The 19,526-nt window shown below is 44.1% G+C and overlaps 1 protein-coding gene across 1 annotated transcript in view; it reads left to right on the top strand.

The window, feature by feature from the left end:
* The window catches only part of gpr158a (G protein-coupled receptor 158a), a 672,698-nt gene that overhangs the window by 538,871 nt on the left and 114,301 nt on the right, over positions 1-19,526 (top strand). Inside the window, exon 7 of the mRNA XM_055652257.1 lies at positions 5,666-5,904. Within this exon, the coding sequence (XP_055508232.1) occupies positions 5,666-5,904 (239 nt within the window). The remainder of the gene's footprint in view (positions 1-5,665; positions 5,905-19,526) is intronic.

Here is a 19,526-nt window from a genome sequence, read left to right as displayed (position 1 = left end):
CTCACTGAATATATTAGAGGATACAGCACTAGGTTTAATATGGTTTAGGATTCTTAAGTAGATTCCTTGCAGAATTCCAGCACATTCCTGCTCCATTGTTGAATTTCAGATAAATCTGAAGTCAACAACAAATTAACTTGGGAATTTGCACATTCATGCAGGTATAAGGTCATGAGGAATAGGAGTAGACATAGGCCATTCGGTCCATCAAGTCTACTCCACCATTCAATCATGGCTGATCTTTCTCTCCCTCCGAACCCCATTCTCTTGCCTTCTTCCCATCCCCTTCTCCTTCTGACACCTGTATTAATCAAGAATCTATCTATCGCTGCCTTAAAAAATATTCACTGATCCTCCACAGCCTTCTGTGGCAAAGAATTCCACAGATTTACCACCCTCTGACTAAAGATATTTCACCTCATCTCCTTCCTAAAAGAATGTTCTTTAATTCTGAGTCCATGACTCTCTCAAGTCCTAGGCTCTCTCAATAGTGGAAACATCCTATCGACATCCACTCTTTCCAAGCCTTTCACTATTCTGTATGTTTCAATTAGGTCCCCCCTCATTCGCCTGAACTCCAGCGAGTACAGGCCCAGTGCCGACAAACGCTCATCATAGGTTAACCTACTCGTTCCTGGGCTTATTCTTGTAAACCTCCTCTGGACCTTCTCCAGAGCTAGCAGAACCTTCCTCGGATATGGTGCCCAAAATTGCTCACAAGATATCGAGCTTGTCTGCACTTCAAAATGCAAATGGAGAGGATTGTTCAGAATAGGATTTACTCCCATTTGGGAATGAATGGGTGAATTAGGGATAGTCAGCATGGCTTTGTACATGGTGGTCATGTCTTATGAACTGAAATGATCAGTGAGGGGAGGGCAGTGGTCTACATGTTGTCTACATGTATATTACTAAGGCAATTGGTAATGACCCTCATGGTATGTTGATCCAGAAGATTCAGATGCATGGAATCCATGTTGACTTAGAACGGAGACGAGGAAACATTTTTTCTCACAGAGAGTAGTGAGTCTGTGGAATTCTCCGCCTCATAGGGCGGTGGAGTCGGGTTCTCTGGATGCTTTCAAGAGAGAGCTGGATAGGGCTCTTAAAAATAGCAGAGTCAAGGGATATGGGGAGAAGGATGGAATGGGGTACTGATTGGGGATGATCAGCCATGATCACATTGAATGGCAGCGCTGGCTCAAAGGGCTGAATGGCCTACTCCTGCACCTATTGTCTATTGTCTATTGACTTGGTTGTTTGGATTCAATACTGGCTTACTCACAAAAGACATAGATGTGGCGGTTATTTTGGTTGGGGGTATATGACCAGTGGCGTTCCGCAGAGATCTGTATTGGGACCTCTATTGTTTGTGATATATACAAATTACTTGGACATAAACGTAGATGGGTTGGTTAGTAAGTTTGCAGAAGACACCAAAATTGGCAGAGTTGTGGACAGTGAGGAAGATTATCAAACCATATTGTGGGATGTAGATCAGCGACAGGAATGGGCAGAGAAATGACAGATGGAGTTTAATCTGAGCGAGTGTGAGGTGCTGCACTTTAGGATACGAATGTAGGGGGAAAGTATACAGTTAATGGCAAACCAGAGCATTGATGGACAGAGAAATGTTAAGGTCCAAGTCCATAGCTCCTTGAAAGTGCCAACTCAATTAGATGGAGTGGTAAGGAAGGCAATAACATGTCTTCATCAGTCGGGGCATTGAGTATAAGTGACAGTCATGTTTCAGCTTTATAAAACTTTGGTTAGGTTGAATCTGGAGTATTGTGTGCACTTCTGATTGCTGCATTACAGAAAGGATGTGGAGGCTCGGGAAAGTGCAGAAGGGTTTACCAGAATTTAACCTGGATTAGAGGGTATTAGCTCCAGGGGCAGAATAGACAAACATAGTTTATCTTCTTTCAGCTTTAAGATGAGAAGGGCAAAGTTTAAAGGCAATTCTTTTCACACAGAGGTTGATGGGTGCCTGAAACATGGTGCCAGGGATGATGATGGAAGCAGATACAATAGTGGCATTCAAGAGGCTTTTAAATAGATTTTTTTAATGCAGGGAATGTAGGTATATAGATCACATGAGCACAGCAGATTAGTTTAACCTGCTATCATGTTCAGCATGGACATTGTGGACCGAAGTGCCTGTTCTTGAGCTGCACTGCACTGTAAGTACTGGCAATCCTATGCAAAACCCAGCATAAATCTCTACTCGGATTGCAAGGGTGGATATTACCATATGGCTAGAATGGACCTGATGGATCAAACCCAACTTTATAAATCTCTTAATGCCAACAGGAATAATTAGTTGCATTGTTTCCGAAAGAATTTCTAAAGCAAGAGCTTAAATTTATCGCTTTGTGAATGCAGGTTGTTATTTGTCATTATATTTGCTTGAATGAAGAAGGTATTTATAAAATCAAGCAGCTAAATCCACAGGAGTCCTTTAAATGCATAATGGGGAAATGAGTTTGCACAGTTTGCAGATTAAAATTAGAAAGCTCACCTACAGCGGGGAGGTACCATTTCATACTGAAATAGGATTTGACACCACATATTATTCCTGTGTGAGGAAATTGACTGTAGCAGACAATGTAGCATCTACTGACACTGGTGGAATGCTACACATATCCATCCCAAGATTAACTAGAGGAAACAGATGGGAAAATCTCCGTCAAAGCCCCAGCCATCTCCTCCCGTGTCCCCCACAGCACGCTGAGAGGCGCTTCATCCTGCCTCAAGGATTATTATGGCAGCAAAGACATCTCATACCATGTCCTTTCAATGGTATTTTATTTTTCGAGCATTCTACTGCTCAACGTCCTGAATTCTGCTCCTACAACATACATGTCCTTGGAGAACTATTCCTTTGCCTATGTTCTGTGACTCTGGGCCCAGACTGCTATGTTCATTCTTAATGGTCCCTATTCTTTCCCAAATCATCCTTTTATCCTTAACATAAAATGTTTGGGGATTTTTCTTTATATTGCCTGTCAATGTTATTTTTTTGCTCCCTATTCACTTCCCTTAATTTACTTTCAAACCACCCCTTCCCTGCCCCCCACTGCCTATGCACTTTCTGTATGGTCACAGTGCCCAAAATGATGTCTCATGTGTGCTTGGCCTGTTACATTGCAAAGGGGTAGCTCCCTTACTACATGCAACACCTGTCCCTTCACCTCCCCCCTCGACTCCATTCAAGGACCCAAGCAGTCGTTCCAGGTGCGACAAAGGTTCACCTGTATCTCCTCCAACCTCACCTACTGCATCCGCTGCTCTAGATGTCAGCTGATTTACATCGGGGAGACTAAGCGTAGGTTGGGCGATCGTTTCGCCGAACACCTCCGCTCAGTCCGCAATAACCTACCTGAAATCCAGGTGGCTCAGCACTTCAACTCCCCCTCCCATTCCCAATCCGGCCTCTCTGCCTGGGTCTCCTCCATTGCCAGAGTGAGCAACACCGGAAATTGAGGAACAACACCTCATATTCCGCCTGGGTTGCTTGCGTCCGGATGGCATGAACGTTGAATTCTCCCAGTTTTGCTAGCCCTTCCTGTCTCCTCCCCTTCCTTAACCCTCGAGCTGCCTCCTCCCATCCCCCCGCCCTCGGGCTCCTCCTCCTCCCTTTTTCCTTCCTTCTCCCCCCCACCCCCCATCAGTCTGAAGAAGGGTCTCGGCCCGAAACATTGCCTATTTCCTTCGCTCCATAGATGCTGCTGCACCCGCTGAGTTTCTCCAGCATTTTTGTGTCCCTTACTACCTGATTGGTCTGTCCACTTATTGGATCAACGATGATGCAGCTTTTAGAGCTGCACCCTCACAGAGCCAGAGACCTGGCCTCAATCGTGACCTCGGATGCTGTCTGTAATTTACACGTTCTCCCTATGACTGCGAGGGTTTCTTCCAGTTGCTCCGGTATCCTCCCACATCCGAAAGACGTGCGGGTTTGTAGGTTAATTGGCCATGACACCTAATCGTTTTATATGCTGAAATGTTCGATTGCTTGTCCTGCCCATCTTTCCGTTACGGCTGAATGAATGCAACAAAATCATATTCACAATCCAACACTCTCAGTTCATTGGCCTTGCTTGTCCTACTCTTTCCATTAAAATAAATGCAATCAATTTTGTGTGTCTCCTCTGTGTCCCAGTTTTGCTCTCTTCTTCTTCTTGCATATGCCATGCACAGCCTAACGTTGTAGGACAACTTGTACTATTTGATCTTATTTGATTGTGCATGCCAGGTTGATTGCATTCGTTGCAACAGGGTGGACCACGTGAAGGTTGCAATCACCCACCCCAGTTTTGCTCTCATTGCCCATTCACTCGGATGGAATAAGGATAGATACTAAGTTTCTTGAGGTCCTCTGAGGGAGCGCTGTATGTATGTATTTATGTATGTATTGTTAGACCGATGTACATTGTATGCAGCACGTTAGTACCTGCACTGATGTAAAGCACTTTGGACAACGAGAGTTGTTTTTAAATGTGCTATAGAAATAAAATTGACTTGACTTGACTTGAAGTGCTGGAGTAACCAAGCGGGTCAGATGGTGGTGCAGCGTTCGAGTTGCTGTCTTACAGTGCCAGAGACCCAGGTTCAATCCTGACTACAGGTGCTGTCTGTACGGAGTTTGCACCTTGTCCCTGTGACTACGTGGGTTTTTCCAGGGTGTTCCAGTTTCCTACCACATTCCAAAGACATGCATGTATGTAAGCTAAATGGCTTCTCCAAATTGTCCCTAGTGTGCAGAATAGAACTAGGGCATGGGTGGTCGGCGTGGACTTGGTGGGCCAAAGGGCCTGTTTCCACAATTTATCTCTAAACTAAACTAAACTCTGGAGAACATGTACAAACAAAATTTCACGTTGGGACCCTTCTTCAGACTCGGGAACAAGGACAGTGTTCCCCTGGTCCTCGCTTATCACTGCATCCAACACATCATAAGCAGACATTTCCGACACTTTCAACGTAATCCCACCAGCGCTCACAGGTTCCTGTTCCTGCCCCTGCACCTTTCTGCTTTTTCTGAGACAACTCCTTCTGTAATTCCTTGGTTCCCTCATCCCTTCCCACCCAACCCGCCCCCTCCCATGCACGTTCCCCTGCAACCGCATGAGATGTAACACCTGTCCCTACACCTCCTCTCTCAATTCTAACCAGTGAGCACAGTCCGCACCTCTTCTAATCTCATCTATTCCATTTGGTGCACCCAGTGTGCCCATCTGTACATCAGAGATGCCAAGTGTAGACAGGGCTTTAAGGTCAAACTGTTGTCATGGTGGACAAGTTTGCATATGCAGTATTCTGTAGAATTTGTTTCCATTATTTTCAGGAGATAATAAAGTCATAAGGTCATAAGTGATTGGAGGAGAATTAGGCCATTCGGCCCATCAAGTCTACGCCATTCAATCATGGTTAATCTATTTCTCCCTCCTAACCCCATTCTCCTGCCTTCTCCCCAGAACCCCTGACACCCATACTAATCACGAATCTATCTATCTCTGCCTTAAAAGTATCCATTGACTTGGCCTCCATTCACCATCCCAGGTATTATAATATCTGTGTTCACTTCCAATGATCCCTGTGACAGTACCGAGGTGACATTAATCAGAATGGATGCTGATGTTACCCTTTGTTTGTGTTTCAGAGTGTTGAAGGTTTTCCTGTCCCGGACGGCACAACGAATCCCTTACATGACCAGCTGGAGAGTGGTGAGGATGTTGGGAATCATTTTACTGATAGTTTGCTGGTTTCTGATTTCGTGGACATCTGCGGTGTGTGAGAATTTGGACAGGAATGTTTCACTGATCGTCCAGGGACAGACTGCAGATGGCTTGAAGTTCAACATGTGCCTGGTGGACCGCTGGGACTACATGATGGCCATTGGTAGGTCTGATTTTTAACTGCAAGATACTCAGTTATGGTAGAACCATTTGTTCTTTAGATTCACCTGACATACACTACTCATCCAACCATCTTGTTATTTTCCATAAGAACCTCCGTTGAGTGGATGTTGAGTTTGGTTTAGTTTAGTTTAGACCCTTTGAAGACCGAAAAAGGTGAATTTATCATGGGGTACAAGGAAATGGAAGATGAGTTGAACAGGTACTTTGGATCCGTCTTCACTAAGGAGGACACAAACAATCTTCCTGATATAATAGTGGCCAGAGGATCTGGGGTGACAGAGGAACTGAAGGAAATCCACATTAGGCAGGAAATGGTGTTAGACAGACTGATGGGACTGAAGGCTGATAAATCCCCAGGGCCTGATGGTCTGCGTCCCAGGGTACTTAAGGAAGTGGCTCTAGAAATCGTGGATGTATTGGTGATAATTTTCCAATGTTCTATAGACTCAGGGTCAGTTCCTGTGGATTGGAGAGTAGCTAATGTTATCCCACATTTTAAGAAAGGCGGGAGAGAGAAAACAGGGAATTATAGACCAGTTAGCCTGACATCGGTGGTGGGGAAGATCATAAAAGATGAGATAGCCTAACATTTGGATAGCAGTAACAGGATCGGTCCGAGTCAGCATGGATTTACGAAGGGGAAATCATGCTTGACTAATCTTCAGGAATTTTTTGAAGATGTAACTAGGAAAATGGACAAGGGAGAGTCAGTGGATGTAGTGTACCTGGACTTTCAGAAAGCATTTGATAAGGTCCCACGTAGGAGATTAGTGGGCAAAATTAGGGTACATGGTATTGGGGGTAGAGGAGTGGTTTTCAGACAGGAAACAAAGAATAGGGATTAACGGATCCCTTTCAGAATGGCAGGCAGTGACTAGGGGGGACTAGGCTCGGTGCTGGGACCGCAGCTATTTACAATATACATCAATGATTTGGATGAAGGGATTCAAAGTAACATGAGCAAATTTGCAGATGACACAAAGCTGGGTGACAGTTTGAACTGTGAGGAGGATGCTATGAGAACGCAGGGTGACTTGGACAGGTTGGGGGAGTGGGCAGATGCACGGCAGATGAAGTTTAATGCGGATAAATGTGAGGTTATCCACTTTGGTAGCAAAAACATGAAGGCAGATGGCGTCTAATTGGCGTAGTTGGGAAAAGGGGAAGAACAACGGGATCTGGGGGTCCCTGTACATCAGTCTATGAAAGTAAGCATGCAGGTACAGCAGGCAGTGAAGAACGCGAATAGCATGTTGGCCTTTATAAAATGAGGAATCGCATATAGAAGCAAAGAGGTCCTTCTGCAGTTGTACAGAGCCCTAGTGACACCACACCTGGAGTATTGTGTGCAGTTTTGGTCCCCTAATTTGAGGAAGGACATTCTCGCTATTGAGGGAGTGCAGCTTAGGTTTACAAGGTTAATTCCCGGGATGGCAGGACTGTAATATGCTGAGAGAATGGAACAGCTGGGCTTGTACACTCTGGTGTTTAGAAGGATGAGAGGTGATCTCATTGAAACAAATAAGATTGTTAAGGCTATTGGACATGCTAGACGCAGGAAACATGTTCCTGATGTTGGGGGAGTCCAGAACCAGGGGCCACAGTTTAAGAATAAGGAGTAAGCCATTTAGAACGGAGACGAGGAAGCACTTTTTATCACAGAGAGTGGTGAGTCTGTGGAATTCTCTGCCTCAGTGGGCGGTGGAGGCAGGTTCTCTGGATGCTTTCAAGAGAGCTAGATAGGGCTCTTAAAAATAGGGGAGTCAGGGGATATGGGGAGGAGGCAGGAACGGGGTACTGATTGGGGATGATCAGCCATGATCATATTGAATGGCAGTGCTGGCTCGAAGGGCAGAATGGCCTAGTCCTGCACCTATTGTCTAGTGTCTATTGACAGCCTTGAGAAAGTATTATTATTATTATTTATTATTATTATTAAATATTATAGGCCACCTTCAGTCACTGGAAACTTGTCTTTCCATAGTTTGACCACAGGTGCGCAATATAGAGTGATGTGCAATATGCTCTAAACAGAGACACACATATGTACACACACCAAACTTGCGCAAGCGAATATTCGCCTGCACATGCTGCATAATTCGTCGCCTATAAATATCCTCATCATCTGCCATTTGTTCTGTTATTCAATTAAAAAATACACATTTGACCAAAAAAACTGTTTATTACTGTGACCTAATGATTTATCATAAATACTAGATTAAGTGGGACCCGTTGTATGGGAATTGAGGGCTGAAGGGACTGGTTTCCAGAGGGCTAGTATGGACATTGTGGGCCAATGGATTCTTGGGGTGGCAGCTCAGTCACTCAAGCCTGATGTGCTGGCAGCTCACTCACGGCTGGTGGACTAGCAGTTGACACACGACTATTCCTTGAAATTCCATTTCAAGCAGGGTGCAAGGCAACCAAATTCAGGTGCAGTTTCCTACCACTTCAAGCAGGGTGCAAGGCCACCAAATTCAAATGCAGCTTCATGCCACTTCAAGCAGGGTGCAAGGCCACCAAATTCAAATGCAGTTTCATACCATTTCATGCAGGGTGCAAGGCCACCAAATTCAAATGCAGTTTCATACCATTTCATGCAGGGTGCCAGGCCACCACATTCAAATGCCATTTCATACCATTTCAAGCAGGGTGAAACCACCATAAAACCACACAAAACACCACATAAACACCACACTCACTGTTCAGTAGACATTCAGTGTGTTCAGTTGATTCACAGCTCAGACAGAGTAGTGACCTCTCCCTCCTCCATCTTGCGGAGATTGAGCCACACCCACATTTCCAGGTTTTATAATCACTCCCCCCTCCAACCAGAAGGGGCGTGGCCTTCATTGCGTGATTGACAGGAGAGAGACAACATTTTTTTAAACACTTATAAGACATATTTTTCATTGATGGGAAGAATCCTCTGCACCTGATGAGTGGCGGGGGACTGAGTAAGATGGCCAAAAATCACAGCCGTAAGTGGTAGCGTTTTATCTAAAATAAATATACAGTGCAAACAGGAAGTTGTCAAGTTTCCAACAACAACCATTTTTGCAGTGCAGCATTTCAAAGCAGGTACTGACCAACAACAACCATTTTTGCAGTGCAGCATTTCAAAGCTGTTACCACCACCAACAACAACCTTTTTGCAGTGCAGCATTTCAAAGCAGTTACCACATTTTCATTTTCAAACCATATTAAGGGCACTCAGTTGACTAGACATGTGTTATTCACAGCTCAGAGAGATGTGACCCTCTCATTCCTCCATCTTGCAGAGACTGAGTGAGATACAAAACATCGGGGTTTCATAGTCCCTCCCCCCTCCCACCAGCAGGGGCAGCAGAGAGAATCTCAACATTTTTAAAACAGTAATAACTCTGATTTTTCATCAATGAGAAAAATCCTCTTGTCCTGTGCAGCGGAGGGGGACTCTGAGTAAGATGGCCAAAAATCACAGCCGTAAGTGGCAGTGATTTTTCAAAAATCATGAAACAGGACACAGGAAGTGGTCAAGATCTTACTTTTAGTAATATAGATAATTCATTGCATTTAATGCAATTGATTGCAATTAATTATTTTTTTTGCATTAACATACATGCTTCCTAATTATAGTGACAATTCTATTTGTGGTCTAATGCCTGGTTCCAATGAACTGGAAACTGGGTTGATTTCATGCCAACAGTTGGACAATAAGGTTGCTGATGGCACAGCCATGATTTCAATAGATGGACCAGAACTCTAAACAATATTTAAAGATTCATTTTATCAAGGGGTGAATTTCCAATGTGGTTTGAATCAGACTCATACAGCACAGAAACAGGCCTTTCGGCCCATCTCGTCCATTCTGACTAAGATGTCATCTACACTAGGTTCCATATGCCTGCATTTGACCCATATCCCTTCAAAACCTTTCTTATCCATGTACCTGTCCAAATGTCTTTTAAATGTTGTTATCGTACCTGCCACAACCACTTTTCTGGCAACTCATTCCATACACGTACCACTCTCTGTGAAAAAGCTGTCCCTCAGGTTCCTATTAAATCATTTTCCTTTTGCCTTAAATCTTCGGCAGCAGGAGCACTCACAGGAGAGCCAGGGGAATGCAGGCAAAACTGTGTAAACTGTCAAACTTACAGTGGCCAATTGAGCAACCACCCTTAAAAAATGATTCTTTAAGGCTTCTAGTTCTTGGAACTGCTTTCAAATGTTGACATCATTATAAACACAGTAAATTAGGTGTAATCCATCAAGCCTTTTCTGATATTCAACAAGATTTTGTCTTATCATCCAGCCCATTAGTACATCAAAAATATTTCTTCATACCCCTTGAAGACATATTTAAGTGAAATCCATCAGAATCTGGAGACCAATCAGACCACAGCTCCTACTATTCATATATTTTGTACGCTTCAAAGTTCCCCTAGTTCCATCATTCCTCCTCATTTAAGATTGACAGATGTTTCTTGGTAGGAAGGAACTGCAGATGCTGGTTTACACCAAGAATAGACACAACATGCTGGTGTATCTTAGCGAGTCAGGCAGCATCTCTGGAGAAAAGGAATTGGTGACTTTTCAGGTCAAGATCCTTCTTCACACAGAGAGGCTATTACTTGTATCCCTTCTAGTTATGAGTGATGGAAAGTGCCTGTTTAACTCGTCTACCAGTTCAGTTCAGTTTATTGTCACTTTTACCAAGGTACAATGAAAAGCTTTTGTTGCGTGCTATCCACTCATCAGAAAGAGAATACATGATTATAATCGAACGGTAGGCGGCGCGACTCTCGTCAGCAGCGACCTCTGCAGCCCGTCCGCGTTTTTATTATTTTTTGTCTATGTTTCTATGTAGTTTTTGTTATTTTTTGTTGGGGTGTGTGTGTGGGGGGGGGGGGGGTGGGGGTGGGAGGGAGGGGGTAACTTTTAAATCTCTCCCTGCACGGGAGACCCGACCTTTTCTTGTCGGGTCTCCGTTATCGTTGGGGCTGCAACGAGGAGCGGCCTCCAACAGGAGAAGACCGGGGACTCTGGTGCCGACTCACCTCACCGTCGTGGAGCTGGCCGAGTCCGGAGCGGGTGGAGCGGTGGTGGAGCGCTGCTGCTGCTGCGGCCCGACCTCCGGAGATTCGGAGGCTGCAACTGCGGGTCTACGGACGGCTGGACCGGGAGCCCGCGGGTCCCTGGAGGGAGACCGCTTTTCAGGGCTCCTGCAACGGCGACTTCTCCCGCCCGAGGTGCGGGGTTGAAGAGCTCCTGGAGCGGGGCCTTACATCACCGCCCCGCGCGGCTTGGAATGGCCGCGGGACTCTGCGAGCGCACGCCGGGGGCTCTAACACCAAGACCCGGTGTGCGACCTTGCATCACCCGGCGTGGCTTTAATGGCCGCGGGACAATCGCCATCGCCAGCCGGGGGCTTTGACTTTGACTCTGACATGGGGGGGGGGGGAGAGGGGGCAGTGGAGAGATAAGTTTTTTTGACCTTCCATCACAGCAATGTGATGGATGTTTATGTAAATTATGTTGTGTCTTGGGTCTATTTGTTTGTAATGTATGGCTGCAGAAACGGCATTTCGTTTGGACCTCAAGGGGTCCAAATGACAATTAAATTGAATCTTGAATCTTGAACCATTTACAGGGTATTGATAAATGATAAGGGAATAATGTTTAGTGCAAAGTGAAGCAGTCAAAATCCAATCAAAGATCGTCCGAATGTCACCAATGAGATAAATAGTTCAGCATTGATCTTTGGTTGTGGTAGGATGGTTCAGTTGCCTGTTAACAGCTGGGAAAATACTGTCCCTAAATCTGTTGGTGTGCGTTTTCACACTTCTACACCTTTTGCCTGAGTGGCCAGGGTGTGACTTGTCCTTAATTATGCTGCTGGCCTTGCCAAAGCAGTGTGAGGAACCATCTCCTCGTTTACCACTACTAATTCCTCAGACTCACTTTATATAGGCCCAATGCTCACTTTGTTAATTAATTTGATATTTAATTAATTTGATATTTAACTATCTGTAGAAAATCTTACCACCAACTTTTATATTTCTGGCTAACTATGATAGTATTCTCCCTATATTTTACTCCCTAATTAATCATTTAAATCAGTTGCTGAAGTCTTTTTTATATTCTGTCTCAATTGCTGCTCTGCCACTTGTCTTTGTGCAATCGTATGCTGTTGTTTCATGTTTGATGTTATTATTTTTTTTAAGTAAATCACAGATGGTGGATCCACTCATTAGAATTGCTATTTTTCATTGGAATGCACCTGTTCTGCAAATTTTGCAAGATCTTTAATGTTTGCAACTACGTTCCAACTGACTGAACACTGACTGACTAATTTGACAGTTCGCATTGACATGCTTTGCCTCTCTGCCTCGTGATTGCATTTATGTAAGTTTAGACTGTGCAGAAGAGACCACAGCCTTTACCTCTGGTGTTCCTTGCACAGCACAGCAAAAGTGTGTAAAAATGGCTGAAAACCCTGGGAAGCAGATAGCTACACGTCGGAGCTACACGTCCCATATCTGAGGAAGGATGTGCTGGTTCTGGAGAGGGACCAAGAGGAGATTTACAAAAATGATTCCAGGAATGAGTGGGTTAGCATATGATGAGCGTTTGACAGCACTGGGCCTCTACTCGCTGGAGTTTAGAAGGTTGAGGGGGGACCTCATTTAAATGTACAGATTAGTGAAAGGCCTGCATAGAGTGGATGTGGGAAGGATGTTTCCATTGGTGGGAGAGTCTAGGACCTGAGGATAGCCTCAGAATTAAAGGGCGCTCTTTTAGAAAGGAGGTGAGGAGGAACTTTCGTCAGAGGGTAGTTAATTTGTGGAACTCATTGCCACAGAGGGCTGTGGAGGCCAATGGATAATTTTAAAGCAGAGATAGACAAATTCTTGATTAGAACGGGTGTCAAGGGCTATGGGGAGAAGGTAGGAAAATGAGACGGAGATCAGCCGTCTTCATTCTACTCCTAGAACTTGTGAACTTGTGAACGTCAGAGTACCATTACAGAGCTTCAATTTACATCACCTGGCTGACTTGCTGAGGGGTTGTTCCTTACTTTATTGGGAATTTTAAAATTTGCATGTTATGGTTTTAATTTTGAGGCACAAGAAATACTGGAATATTCAGCAGAAAACAAACTGCTTAAGGAACTCAGCGAGTCAGGCAGCATCTGTGGCAGGAAATGGATATATGATGAAGAAGGGTTCCGTGCTGAAATACCGTCAGCCCATTTCCTTCTACAAATGCTGCCTGACCCACTGAGCTCTTCAAACAGTTTGTTTATTGCTTTAATTTCCATTGCTAAGGCAGAAGTGTGCAGCACACATGTTTTAGCACGCCTCTCACAGCATGAAGCAATATTTTATTTGCATTTTGCAGATGAGGAACAGGTGCAGTTGGATTCATTTTCTTGGCTTTTGTATTGGCAATATATTCCCTATCATTGGGCATTAATAATGAACCTGATACTGTACAAACATGACATGCATGTATTGCCATTTTGACCAAGGGATGTCTGGACAGTTACCAGAAACATAGAAACATAGAAATTAGGTGCAGGAGTAGGCCATTCGGCCCTTCGAGCCTGCACCGCCATTCAATATGATCATGGCTGATCATCCAACTCAGTATCCCGTACCTGCCTTCTCCATACCCCCTGATCCCCATAACCACAAGGGCCACATCTAACTCCCTCTTAAATATAGCCAATGAACTGGCCTCAACTACCCTCTGTGACTTGACTTTCATTCCGCACACCCCACATCTCTATCCGCATAAAGTGCTGAGATGATTTCTTGGTTCTTGGTTTCTTGGTCCTCCAAAATATTCCAAATGGAATTTAAACTGGAGGTGGTGAAGGGAGGGCTTAAGCCAGAAAGGGTTATTGGGGAGATGTCAATTGATCAATCCAAATACCATTGGATTATAAGCTACCCAAGTGAAATGTTCAATCAGAGGAGACTAAGGACTGTTTAAGAAAGGAGAGGAAGAAAAATCATGGTGCTTTATTCTTGTTAATCTAATGACAGTAGTTGTCCCAATAAGCAAAAGCTCCAAATAACCATTGCTGACAGAGAGCAGGTTCTGCACTTAATGGTCACCTAGTTTATACTTGGTTTTCTAATGTACCAGAGGATCCATCGCAAACATTAAATGACCAGAGTACAAGAGGTGTAGATGAACACCTCTGCATCATTTGGCTGTTGAAGTCCCTGGATAATGGTGAGGGAGGAGGGAAAGGGACAAGTGTTGCATCTCCAATGATTGTTGGGCCAAGTGCCAGAGGACAGGGAGGGGTGATTGGGGAAAAGATGAGCATTTGTGTCAAATTTTGGCCTTTGGCAATTTACAAACAACAATGAATGGTGCTAATAATCAAACCAAATCTATTATATCCAAGGTACACAAAAATGCTGGAGAAACTCAGCAGGTGCAGCAGCCGCTGAGTTTCACAGACATTTTTAACATCTCACTCGGCCAGGCAGTAGTGCCCAACTGTCTCAAGAGTGCCACCATCGTCCCTGTCCCGAAGAAACCAAACCCAGCCTGCCATAATGACTTTCGACCAGTGGCTCTAACACCCATAGTAATGAAGTGTTTTGAGCGACTGGTTATGCAGCAAATTAAAAATGGTCTACCTGCCGACCTAGACCCACTGCAGTTCGCCTACAGAGCCAACCGATCCACAGAGGACGCAGTGTCAACAACACTGAACCTCGTACTGTCACACCTTGATCGGAAAAATACTTATGCCAGGATCCTCTTCATAGACTTCAGCTCTGCTTTTAACACAATCATTCTGCAGCAGCTGGTGGAGAAGTTGGAGCTATTGGGGGTTGATGCTGGCACATGTAACTGGGTCCTGAACTTTCTATCGCAACGGCAGCAGACAGTCAGGGTGGGCAGTGGGACATCAAAAACAATAGCCGTGAGCAATGTTTTTTTGTTTCCTCTGGGTATGTGAGTACTCAGGAAAATGACAATAAAGATATACTATACTATACTATCTATGGAGCGAAGGAAATAGGCAACGTTGCAGGCCAAAACCCTTCTTCAGACTGAGCTAAGGAAATAGGCAACGTTTCGGGCCGAAACCCTTTTTCAGATGCTGCTGTACCCGCTGAGTTTCTCCAGCATTTTTGTGTACCTTCGATTTTCCAGCATCTGTAGTTCCTTCTTAAACACTATTATATCCAAGGTTATTGATACAAACCTGAGTGGGGAGCTAAAGTGAGAAGAGGATGACAAGGTGCTCTGAAGGGAATATGGGACATCTTACATGGATAGAATATGTTTAGAGGGATAAGGGTCAAACTCAGGCAGGTGGGATTACTATGCATGGGACATGTTGGTCGGTTTGGGCAAGATGGGCCAAAGGGCCTATTTCAATGCTGTCTGATTCTATTACTCTATTAACATTTAGTTAATCGAGAAAGAACCTGACAGATGGTGTGTAATATGGTGATGTGTAAAGTTACTCACTTGGGTAAGAAGAATCAAAAATCAACACCTGTTGAAAAATGTGAGAGACTGGTGACTCTTGACATTTTCAACACAAGCTATGTGCACATAAGCCTTTCATATAAATCACAGAAAGTTAATGTTTGCTCTAATAAGCAGCTAAACAGGCACAGGTTGTATTAAAGAATGAGGTTTGCAGTATATGTATAAATAAATCTTGATGTAGTTATAAATGGCCTTTTATACACCACCCCTGGACTAATGTGTACAGATTTAGTCACCCTTGTAAGGTGAGAGCAAAATAACTGTAGTTACATGAAATCTGAAACAAAAGCACAGAGTGCTGAACACACTCAGCAGATCAGAGGGCACATGTAAATAGTGAAACAGAGTTAATATTTCAGTTTGAAAATGTTTTTTCCAAACTGGATAAGTAAGAAAACACATATCTCTGGTCCTTCCTTCCTTCCTACACATATGTCTCTGGTCTGGGCAAACATTGTTCACCAAGCTCCAAGCGAGATTGATCCCTGGGATGGCGGGACTGTCGTATGTGGAAAGATTGAAAAGACTAGGCTTGTATTCACTGGAGTTTAGAAGGATGAGGGTTTTATAAAATTATAAAAGGACTGGACAAGCTAGATGCAGGAAAAATGTTCCCAATGTTGGGCGAGTCCAGAACCAGGGGCCACAGTCTTAGAATAAAGTGGAGGCCATTTAAGACTGAGGTGAGAAAAAACTTTTTCAGCCAGAGAGTTGTGAATTTATGGAATTCCCTGCCACAGAGGGCAGTGGAGGCCAAGTCACTGGATGGATTTAAGAGTTAGATAGAGCTCTCGGAGCTAGTGTAGTCGAGGGATATGGGGAAAAGGCAGGCACGGGTTATTGATAGGGGACGATCAGCCATGATCACAATGAATGGTGGTGCTGGCTCGAAGGGCCGAATGGCCTCCTCCTGCACCTATTTTCTATGTTCTATGTTTCTATGTTTCCCACATACATTCCCCTTGTTCACTACACATTGCACCTTCTCAGCCTCTCAGAACCATTTTTGTTCAGTTTTCCAGTTCTGATGAAAGGTCAGAATCTCCAAAAACATCAATTTTACATCTCATTCCACAGCTGGGCCAACTGTGTTTCATTAGGATTTTCTGGTTTTATTTCAGCTAAGGAAGAATGTACTTGTTTAAGCTAAGGTGTAAGAAAGTTTACCAGTTTGATGGCTGTGCTGGGAGGGGTGTCTCACGAGAAAAGATTGAATGCAATAGGCAAGAATGGGAGACAATCTCTGAACCATGAATACATCCTCAAGATGCTAAGAGACTCACTGGTTGAAGAGTCCAGAAATAGATATCACAATCGAAGGCAGAGGTGAGCATCACACATGTTTTAGCCGCCTCAGGGTCGTGGCTTACTAAGAGGAGATGGAGGATTGTTGTGGAAGAACAGTATTCAAGTCTAGTGTGACTAGTGGAATTCTGTATTGGGACCTCTGCTGTTTGTGATATATGTAAATAACTTGGACATAAGCGTAGATGATGAGATTAGTAAATTTGCAGATTACACCAGGATTGCTGGAGTAGCGGACGGTGTTGCAGGCTGTCAAAGTATATAGTGGAATATGGATCAACTACAGAAATGAGCGGAGAAATCGGAGATGGAGTTTAATCTGAGCAAATGTAAGGCGTTGCACTTTGGGGGGGGGGGGGATCAAATGTAATGGGGAAGTTACAGCATTTATTGTTAGGCTGTATTTGGATTATTGCATGCATTTCTGGTCTCCCCATTACAGGAAGGATGTGGAGGCTTTGAAAAGGGTGCAGAGGAGGTTTACCAGAATGATGGGGGTATTAGCTACAGGGAGAGGTTGGACAGATGGGTTAAATTGTTTTCTTTGGAATGCCTGAGTTTGCGGGGTGACCTGATAGAAGTATATACAATTATGAGAAGCTTAGATAGGATAGACAGTGTGCTTTGCCCAGGGTGGTAAAATCAAATACTATAGGGCATAGCTTTAAGGTGAGAAGAACAAAATTATGCCTCAGCGGTAGAGTTGCTGCGTTACAGCACCAGAGACCTGGGTTTGATCCTAATTACAGGTGCCTGTCAGATTCAGATTCAGATTCAACTTTAATTGTCATTGTCAGTGTACAGTACAGAGACAATGAAATGCATTTAGCATCTCCCTGGAAGAGTGACATAGAATATGATTTGAATAAATATTTACATTAGCATATATATACAGACATAGTGTTGGAATGGAGTTAGTACGCTCTCCCTGTGACCTGCGTGGGTTTTCTCCGGGATCTTCAGTTTCCTCTCACACTCTAAAGGCGTACAGGTTTGTAGCTTAATTAGCTGTGTATAATTGTAACTTGTCCCTTGTGTGTGTAGGCTAGTGTTAGGGTGTGGGGATCGCCGGTCGGTGTGGACTCGTTGGGCTGACAGGCCTGTTCCATGCTGTATCCCAAAGCTGCTAGAAAATGTGCGAAAAACACACTTGCACCGATCACATGCTTCGATCCGTCTAGGTTTGCTGGATCTCCCGGTTGCTAACCATTTTAACTCCCCTTCCCAATCGCACATCAACTGTTTGTCTTGGGTCTGCTCCATTGCTGGAGTGAGGCCACATGCAAACTGGAGGAACAGCACCTCATGTTCCACTTAGGTAGCTGACAACTCAATGGTATGAATATTGAAGTCTCCAATTTTCCAATGTTCCCTTTCCCCACCTTTTCCCTCCTCTTGTCCCTCTTGGCCACACTGGGTGTACACCCATTTCTCCCACTATTTCAGTTCCCCTTTTCCCATCCCCCATGTCTGCTTCCACCTATATACCTTCCTCTGGCTTCACATTTCCTCTCCTTATCTTGCACCTTCGGACCCCTTTTTATAATACTCATACTTACTTTATTAAACAAGTATGTTTTGCAACATACAAGGAATTTGATTTGCCACACAGTCATACTAATAAAAACCAACAGACCACACAAAATACATTTTAACATAAACATCCACCACAGTGACTCCTCCACATTCCTCACTGTGATGGAAGGCGAAAGAAAATTCAATCTCTTCCCGTCTTTGTCCCTCCAATGGTGGGGGGCCATTAACCTTCCGTTGACAGGACGATCTTTCTCCCACAGCTGGCGGCGAGCCTCCTTATCGGGGTGATCAAGCTCCTGCATCGGGGGAGAATCTCAGCTCACCCGCGCCGGGCGATCTACCTCAGTTCAGGGCTTGTCGAACGTTATGCGGTTTTGGAGCTTCCCAACTCGGTCTCGACAGACAGACTCTAGGCGAGGCTGCCATCAAAGTGCCACCCGGTGGTATCTCAAGCCATTGTCAGCCCTTCTGCTGACCATCCCCCCCCCAACCAGTATCCATCCATCACTTGCCAGACTTTGTCCCGTCCCCACTTATTTTCCCACTTTCTCCTACCTAATACTGAAGAAGGATTCAAACCTGAAATGTATCCATGTATTCCAGAAATGCTGCCTGACCCGCTGAGTTAGAACATAGAACAGTACAAGAACAGGCCCTTTGGCCCACACTGTTTGTTCCAAATACGGTGCAAATACCATCATAAGCTGTTTGTTCCAAATACGGTGCAAATACCATCTCTTTTATCTTCCCATGATATCATTTTTATTTTCAAACAAGCAAAGTTAATTCCTAATGTATGTTAATCTCTTATCTAGATACCCTCTATTAAAAATCTTCAGCTCTAATTCCAAAACCCTAATTTTAAATTGACTATTTTCATATCATTCAGTCCATAAATATTTTCAGTGCAGCTGGAGATTTTTTTTCTTCTCAAATCTTAACATATGATTTTAAGAACTTTTATTTCTAGTAGCTTAGAGGTGCAGCTTCCATTAAGCAGCTCGTAATGAAACCATTCAGTAGAAGTGTTAATGAATTAATTAAGTGGAAGGCCTTTGAGGTGAAAGCAAGACAGTGGAAGGCTATGATTTTGAAAAATATTAATCACCATGACTATCCAGAAAGCAGCTTCTGTCCCTAATGGATAACAGTGCAAGTTTGAAGCCGGAACCCCAATTTATTTTGACAGAACTCGCTTGGCTTAGAGATGAACCAGTGAAGAAAATAAGGGCCAATTTTGTCAGATTA

This window comes from Leucoraja erinacea, chromosome 2 (genome assembly GCF_028641065.1).
Source record: "Leucoraja erinacea ecotype New England chromosome 2, Leri_hhj_1, whole genome shotgun sequence".
Taxonomy (NCBI): Eukaryota; Metazoa; Chordata; class Chondrichthyes; order Rajiformes; family Rajidae; genus Leucoraja; species Leucoraja erinaceus.
This window is presented reverse-complemented; position numbering and strand designations above follow the sequence as displayed.